Below are 8,706 nucleotides of genomic sequence, written 5' to 3'. Positions count from 1 at the left end.
ACAGAGGAACTGCCCCCTTCAGGTGACAGAGGAACTGCCCCCTTCAGGTGACAGGAACCGCCTCCTTCAGGTGACAGGACCCGCCTCCTTCAGATGACAGGAACCACCTCCTTAAGGTTTAGGGAACCACCCCCTTCAGGTGACAGGAACCGCCTCTCTGAGGTGACAGGACCCGCCCCCTTCACCTTCAGAGGTTTTCTCGCTGCACTCATGCAGAACAACAGTGGATAATGGGACCTCAGGGACTCCTGGAGCTGCTCAGTCGACTGATTCCAGCAAACGAGCGTAACCGGATCTCCTCTGAGGACGCAGCTTTTAGCGTCTCCCATTGATCAAGACTGAAACGGATCTTTCATGGTTTTCAGGCTCACTCGGACCGGGTTTAAAAGAATCAATCGATTGATTTGGGATTGATCGTTACTTAAAAACCAGCATCAATTCATTTGTTCCGTTTACTTAATATGTGAAAAAGTATTTTTATAAACAAACTTAGAAATAATATTTATAACTAATCGGAAGCAGAACTGAAGTTTTGAATCAAGACTCGATTTCTTATTGCTGATCAATCCTATTGATCCCAGACATTCAGACAGACCATCATGAAGCAGCAACTAGTGACCATAAAAAGCTGCTCCACCGCCGTCCTCCAACAAACACCAGTTCTCAGGTGATGTAGAGGCGGGGGGTCCAAAAATCCATGTTTTTGCCTGCAGCATGTCCTCCTCTTCCATCAGCCTGAAGAAGCTCGGCGTCCAGCGTCGTCTGCGACTGTTTTAGCTGCAAACAGCTGCTGGCAGACGGCCGTCCGAGCGGCTAATTTAAGGCTCTTTAGGAGACTCTGACAGGACAATGGAGCCGATTTAGATACTTCAGAAATGAAAATACGTCTTCACAAATCAACACATTTTAACTCCCAATCTTCAGATTGATGCGTAGTTCAGACCTCAGCGTAAAAATTGTCGGCTGTTCCCAATAAATCTGAGCTCTCACACTGCAGGAAGTCTGCTTTAAAAACAAGAAAAAATGTACAAACAGGGTAAATATTGCTTAAAATAAGACAAATAATCTTCCAAAAGAACAATAAAACTGTGTGTTGTCAAGACTATTTAAAACAATAAAAATATCTGACCTCATAGGAACCACAAACATCTTTAAATGAGAACATTTTTACTACTATAAAGCTCATTTTAACTAATATAAATAAAATTTCTAGATTAATTTTCTCAAAATGATTCTTTAATTAAGATTTTGCGAGTAAGGTTCTCTATGCTAACCGTTAGGATCTGTTTCTTAAAAGCAAATAACTAAAAACAAAAATATTTTTCTAGTAATTTACTCGAAGTTCTTGAATTAAACTCCTGCATTGATGTAAATGTCACAGGCGTGAATGAAGATAATGTTCTAACTGTTGAGATTCTAGTTTCAAGTGTGTTTTTACTCATAAAATGTCATAACAAGCCGTAATATCTTATTGAGATAATTAAGAACCAAAACTCTTAAAATAATTGAAATTATATGACATAAAATCTTCCATCCTCAACTCTACGACTTCTCTGCTTTGATGACAGCCGCTTCTACTGTGTTTCTGTGTCTCTGTGAGTTTGGAGGCTGTTCCGCATTAACCCGAGAGGTAAAATACGGGAGCTCTTTTATTTTTGTGAGTAAAACATCAGAGACCCGAGCAGGCTGCTCCGCCCCCCGCTGTCCGTCTGCCGGCGTGTGGAGCGACCTCCGCTGAAGTGTCTGCAGCCAGAGAACCGCCGCGCTGTGACAAAAACGCTCGTATTGGATTCATATACAGTCATCATATAACCCCGCCCACTGTCACAGAACAGGGGCTGCAACGTTTAACACTAAAAGAGACATTTTGTCCAGATTTTACAGATCAAAGCCGGAAAGTCTCACGTTACCGTCTAGAAAAAACACAAAATTTATGTTCTTTAAATCCTTAAAAATCTTTTAAAAAATTACAACAGTGTCTTTCTATAACTGTTTTTATTTCTTTTACTTTTGACAGCAGCAAACACGACCTTCAGTGACAGAAAAGTCCATAAGATGAAATGAGTTTCGTGAGACTGAACATCCATCTGCTGTGGACCTAAACATGTTCACTTCTCAGACATTTCTTTCTAAACTATCCAGTAAATGTTTGATTGATCTGTTAATCATCTGACCGTCAGTCTTTAGAAGCCTCAGATGAATTAAAACAAAGTTTTTTATCCCTAAAGATTTAAACTTCCTTCTCATTTCTTAGCTCAGAGTTCCAGACGTCCATCAACACGACACAAGAAGCAGATCAGCTTCAGAAAGTCGAAGGAGTTTTAAATAAATCAGGATTCTTCTGGAATAATGTTTTTGACAAACAGCTTCACTATAAATGAGATTTATTTTCGCTTGAATCCAAACTGAACTTCCTCTCAGTAATGAGGTTATTTCCAGGCTGACAGGAAAAGATTTTCTCCTAAACATAAAAAAGGAAAAACCACCAGAACTTAAATGTAACATAAACGTGTAGAAGCTGCAGCTGCTGAACGCCTCAGGAAAGATGAGATTAAATCAGATTTTTGAGCAAAATCAAAGTCTTGTTTTTCCATATATGGTTCTGTGGGCGTGTTCCTCCGACATGAACATGGTCAGAACCTTCACTGGTTTCAGTTCCGTCTGACTCTGGAGGATCGGCCGGCTCACCTGCCATCTCTGGTCCGGTTCCTCTGGGCGGTCCGGTCCGGTTCTCTGTGTGGTTCAGGCCTGACTCAGACGCTGACTGCAGGGCGTCTGTGTTTGTGCGGCGCCGGCCTGCCCACTGCACCCGTTTGGATCTTCAGGGTGATTCAGAACTTCCTGGGGTTTTGGGTGGAGTCGCTGTGTGGTCTCTCACAGCTCAGAAAACAGAACTTTTCTGGAAAAAACCCACTTTAGTCGTCTCTGATTGTTGTGGATTTGGTGCCGTTTAGAGAAATGAGGATCCAGACGATGGCCACGCCCACCTCAGCAGCTTTTTATGACAAAGTTTTACACTTTCATTAAACTATTTTTAAAGTGTTCTTTTAATGATGATAAGGGTTTTTTTGCCAAAATCTAAAAACTTGTGTCGTTTTCTAGGACATACATTCTGTAGAGCGGCAGGAGTACATCAGAAATTCACCTCTAAGTTCTGTTGGTACCGCCCCCTTCCCCTCCTCATTACTGAGAGCTCTCTGTTTACATTCTCTCCCACTAGAAATGGTGAGGAACATCAGAGCCGTGCTGTTCTGAATCAGACAAAGACGTTCATGGATCTATTTGTCTGTAAGTGGATGTACCAGGAAGGGGCGGAGCTGGGGGCTTTTGGCCCCGCCCAGTGGATTTTTACATCAGAAGATACGATTGTTTTCAAATGATCTCCTCCTGAACAATTTAAATGCTCAAACTGAACATACTTTTATATATATATATATATAATAAATGTTCTTTATCATCAGAAAAGTGCTAAAAGATGTTAGTATGGATGTTTTTCTGTTCCATCAATTCAGAATTTTTTTAATCTTTGATTTTATTTTTAAAGCTTTGATTTTCAATGTGCCAGAAATTTGATGGTAAAAATCTCCCTTTTCCTGACTAACTAGAACAACCAGCAGCTCTGAGATCATCGATAACCAGCCAATCAAATCATGAAGCGACGTCCAAAGGTTTAAAGTTTCGGTTCCATTCGCCTGTTGTTTAAGACTGACAGGTTCTGTTCTTGAACATGAATGTCCAGAAGGTCCTCCGTTTACACGGACGCAATAATCAGAATAAACGCCTGATCAGATCAATGGAATACTCTGACCTGATCAGATTCACTCGGATCAAAACTTCCATCTGATCGAGATAAATGAGTTATGCCGACTGTTAATCCGATCGTGGTGCTTAAAATACAATTATTCCGACTGTCTTATTACTGCGCTGGAGCTTCCACTGTATCCAGCTAGCAAGCTCTGATTTAGCGAGCTAGCAAGTTCTACTGTAGCGAGCTAGCAAGTTCTACTGTAGCTAGCTCTGATATAGCGAGCTAGCAAGTTCTACTGTAGCGAGCTAGCAAGTTCTACTGTAGCTAGCTCTGATTTAGCGAGCTAGCAAGTTCTACTGTAGCTAGCTCTGATATAGCGAGCTAGCAAGCTCGGCCGAATCAAGCTAGCGAGCTCTGCTTTATTGAGCTAGCAGACTCCGGTGTAGCAAGCTAGCGAGCTCTGCGGTAGCGAGCTAACGAGCTCCGGCCTTTTGCTTCATGGATGATTGTGACCTAATTGGTTAAAGACCATAGGCTGACCACTCCACCACAGGCCCAACATGTTGATGTTCGGACGAGTTAGTGCGACCTCAGCTAAAGACGGCTGGTTCATCTCTGATTGAAGGTTTGTGACCCTTCAGATAATTAACTTCTGCTTCATTATATTTGTTTGTTGATGAAGATTTTGTGATTCTAGTCGGTAAATTCACTTTTTCATGTCTTTGAGTTGAAACTCCCTCATGGGTCACGTGACACCGTCTGATCTGTGCTTTCAGGATTTTCACAGCTCATAAAACATCATTTGCTGCTGAATTTATGAGCGTTTCCCATCAGCGGATCGTTCCGTGTGCAGCGGCGATCTGAGCATCCGTCTGAAACCGAGCCCGCCATCATCCTGCACCACGCCCAAGCGGGGCTAAAATTAGATCAAACACCTTAATGATGCTTTTATTGTGAAGTCTTTCTGCCCCTGCATGAATCTCCCGATACGTCAAACGTCAAAGCAGAACGTTCCTGATCCAGCAGGAGTCCGGACTCCCATCAGCACCGCTCCACACGACCGGCGCTCCAAAGGTTAAACGGCGGCGTTCAATCCGATTGCTCAGTGATTTATGGTAGCAGGAGCGTCAGTGCAGAACTTCCAGCTGATCAATGTGCAGCTGCAGGCGAACGCCAAACGACCAGGAGTTTCAGGGAACTGATGGAGTCCCTGAACAGCGGCGCTTTGATCCCAACGCCATGGTAACCGAGATCAAGAACGGGCAGGAAGGCAACAGAGCAGCTGACATGAGGGCAATTAGAGCTGCTGGAACCGACTGAGCATGTGCACGGCGGGCATGTGCACGGCGGGCCTTCACGCAGCAGCAGTAATATGATGACAGAGTATCGGAGAAAAAGAGTCCAGATCTTTAGAAAATAGATCTGAAAGCAGTAATGAGGTTTAGGGGAGGTTTTTGGTTTCCTTATGGCATCACTAAATATATGTGAATCTTTCTGTGTTTACATTCACACTGAGCTGTTTGGTACAGACCTAAGCGTGTCAATTCAACAGAAAGATGCAGACACACCAGTGACCAGTGAACCAATTAAGACATTTCAAGATAAAATGTAGTCAAAAAAATACCACAAATTTGTCAACGTGTCAATAGAATAGTTCTTCGGACAGCCGATCGGGTAACTGTTACAGATCGGGTAGCCCTTACACATCGGGTAGCTGTTACAGATTGGGTAGCCTTTACACATCAGGTAGCCATCACAGATGTGATAGTCGTCACAGATCGAGTAGCCATTACAGATCAAGTAGCTGATACAAATCGGATGGCTGTTACAGATCGGGTAGCTGTTCCAAATCTAATACCCCTCACAGACCACATAGCCGTTACAGATCGGGTAGCCGTTACAAATCGGGTAGCAGTTACAAATCGGGTAGCTGTTATAGATCGGGTAGCCGTTACACTTCAGGTAGCCATCACGGATGTGATAGTCGTCACAGATCGAGTAGCTGATACAAATCGGATGGCTGTTACAGATCGGGTAGCTGTTCCAAATCTAATACCCCTCACAGATCACATAGCTGTTGAAGGTGGGGTAGCCCTTACACATCGGGTATCCGTTACAAATCGGGTAGCTGTTATAGATCAGATAGCCATTGGGTAGATTGGGTAGCCATTATAGATCGAGTAACAACAAAAGGGAACCTGTTCTTCTTTATTCTGTCCTCACTGCTTAATTTGTAGACTATCGCCCCCTTATGAGCAGCTGTTGTAGCTGCGTGATGTTTATTTTTGAATGTAAACCTTTTTTTTCCTGAAAACTTTTAATTTTCTGAACTTTTGCAGCAATTAAAAAAATAGACTATATGTGTTCTTGTTGTGTTAACTTATTATTTTTGTTCCACGGTTCTTTATTTAACATTTTATTTTTTCTATGTCACTTATCACAGAGAAGAGGTAAAAATAACAAGAATGAAACACATTTCACAAATAAATTAAATGTTATTTTATTATATATTTTTAACCAGATCTGAAATATAATTGTAATAAAAATTTAGTGATGTATTAATCTGATTTTAAAAAAGTAAAAAAAAGGAAATATTCATGTTTTTTTATCTAATAAACATTGAAGATCATTAATGCTAATTTTCCTTTTTCAATAAGCTGCGTTCACAAACCTTCAAAATAAAACGTTTCTGCGCTAAAATCAACCTTTTCTGACTTATTTCTGCAGATGAATTGAAGTGGTGACATCATCAGGTCTGACATCACCCCACAAGTGGCTCGTTGGTCGTCCTTCTGTTCCCGTTTGACCTGTTCTGACCCGTTCTGACCCGTTCTGACCCGCCTCGTGCTGCTGGCAGTGAGCATGCAGCAATGTTCAAACGGCTGCGTCTGCAGCTTCATGCTCACTACCAGTTAGCGTAGATTTATGCTTTCTCTGAATGAAAATTTCTATTATTTTAAGTCTTTTGATTTATTGCAAAGCCACGTGCATGCTTTGAGCGTGCACGAGGTGGCAGCTGACTGGGATGCTGAAACCAGAGATGCTGCCGCCAGCAGCTGTGATGAAAACGCGCCTCAGCTGCTGGAAAACGGACGGATCAGAGACGACGCTCACGTCAAAAAAATGTCCCGTTGCCATGGAGACGTGGAGGATGCGGGGACTCACCTCTCCGGGTCTGTCTGATCTTGGGGCTCAGCATGGTGGTCATGCTCCCCTCCTCGCTCCTCACGCCTCCCTCAGGCCCGCTCCTCCGCCTCTCCTCCCTCCGACCTTCTGCAGTGCGGCCGGCGAGGGGGTTGGGTGAAGGAGAGAGAGGAGGAGGAGGAGGAGGGTCTACACCTCTCTCTTTCACTCTCTCTCTCCCAGTGTCCTCCTCCACCCCTCCCTCCTGCATTATTCATGACATGAGGTGAACGCCACCCCAGAAGATCCTCAGATTTCCATCCAAGTAACGATCGTTTTATTCTGGATTATTAAACTCAGTTGAAACGGATCTGTGAGTGTTTCAAAAATACCAACTTGTTACCAGAATCCCACTTCTGCCACCATGCTGGACAGTTGTTCTGACATTTGATGATTTCGTCTCGTCAGAACGTTTTTGAGATGTTTCCATCCAGGAGTCTCCTGCTGTCATCGTCCTGGATGACTCCTGGTTTCGTTTTTTTGACTCTTTTTGGTCAAAAAGGTCTGTAACCTGCGACTCTGGAGCCACATGTGGCTCTTTTAACTCTCCATGTCGGCTCTCTGGTTAAAAAAATGTTTTTGCTTTTGAAAGTAGCTGTAAAGTAAAAAAGTAAGTTCACAAAAAAGGAAAGTAACAAACAGTTTGGGTTCAACAAAATCAGACTGAAACGTTTTAACAGATTTTTTAAAGTCAAGTGGTCGTCAGTTAGTATAACCAGAATTAATATTTTTGAACAAATTCAAATACGGTTAAAGTCACTTCCTATCAGATTTACACATTTCTGGCTGAGATGCACCACAAAAAGTAAAATTTCTCAAATCTGTGCTAACATCCACGTCTGCTTTGAGACTGGGTAAAGAAGGTCTTTTATTTTGAAAGGATTTCATGTAAATCTCTATTAAAAATTAGAAACAGTTTAATATTTTAAAAAAGGTCATTTTCTCTGTATGTTTCTGTTTTATTTGTGGCAAAAATCAGTATTTACTTCATAGTTATCTTAATAGCAACAGTTAAATATTAGTTGTTTTATTTTTCCAAAGCTGTGGTTACTAAAATAATTAATTCACTTCACGTCCGTTTGATGCAGTTTCTGAATATTTCCCATCTCTTGACCATAAAATCGTTTTCCTATTTTTATAGATGCAATATGCCTGTAGATCCTTCTGAAGCGCTTCTTTATCATTTTACAAGTGTCTTCCTCCACCGGAGAGATCGTCACCATCGGAGACCTGGATCAACTCGACTCCATGGTCCTCATTCTGTCCCTCCTGTTTTCATATTGGAGATATCCCAGCATGCCTTGCAGAGCGGTGAGACTTTGTAAAAGTCGTCAGACTCCAGTAGAAACCTCAGATTCTAGAATGTTCATCCACTGTTTTTGTTTTTCTATTTGCTGTCATTGTCTGGTCATTTCCTTTGCTGTTGCGTCCCTGACTTTGTGCACAAAAGAATCCAATTCTGATCCCATCTGATCGTCTCAGATTTTCTTCCCTATTTTAGTTTAAAAACAGCCTCAGAAAACCATCGTAGAAATCATGAAGTTTGGAGCAAACGTTTGAATTTAGATGTTTGGAAACAGAATCGAATGTTTGATTTTTGGAGCTGAAACTCGGTCAGTCGAGGGTGTTTCCTGAGGGTTCTGCTCCTCCAGAACTGTCCGTCCCACCCTGGAAGGCGCATCAAAGCAGCAGCTGTTGCCCCCCCCACCGCCTGCACAGAGGATAATAGCCTCAGAGCTGCAATTGAATCAGAGCCGGCCTCACTTCAACCACAG

General features: G+C 42.4%; 1 protein-coding gene across 1 annotated transcript in view; it reads right to left on the bottom strand.

Moving 5' to 3' along the window:
• si:dkey-191m6.4 (rho GTPase-activating protein 22) overlaps positions 1-7,026 on the bottom strand; it is a 28,491-nt gene extending 21,465 nt beyond the window's left edge. The window contains exon 1 of the mRNA XM_024285731.2: positions 6,914-7,026. Coding sequence (XP_024141499.1) covers positions 6,914-6,956 — 43 coding nt within the window. The 5' untranslated portion in view covers positions 6,957-7,026. The remainder of the gene's footprint in view (positions 1-6,913) is intronic.
• Between the last annotated feature and the right edge of the window lie 1,680 nt (positions 7,027-8,706).

Source organism: Oryzias melastigma, linkage group LG19, assembly GCF_002922805.2.
Source record: "Oryzias melastigma strain HK-1 linkage group LG19, ASM292280v2, whole genome shotgun sequence".
Taxonomy (NCBI): domain Eukaryota; kingdom Metazoa; phylum Chordata; class Actinopteri; order Beloniformes; family Adrianichthyidae; genus Oryzias; species Oryzias melastigma.
This window is presented reverse-complemented; position numbering and strand designations above follow the sequence as displayed.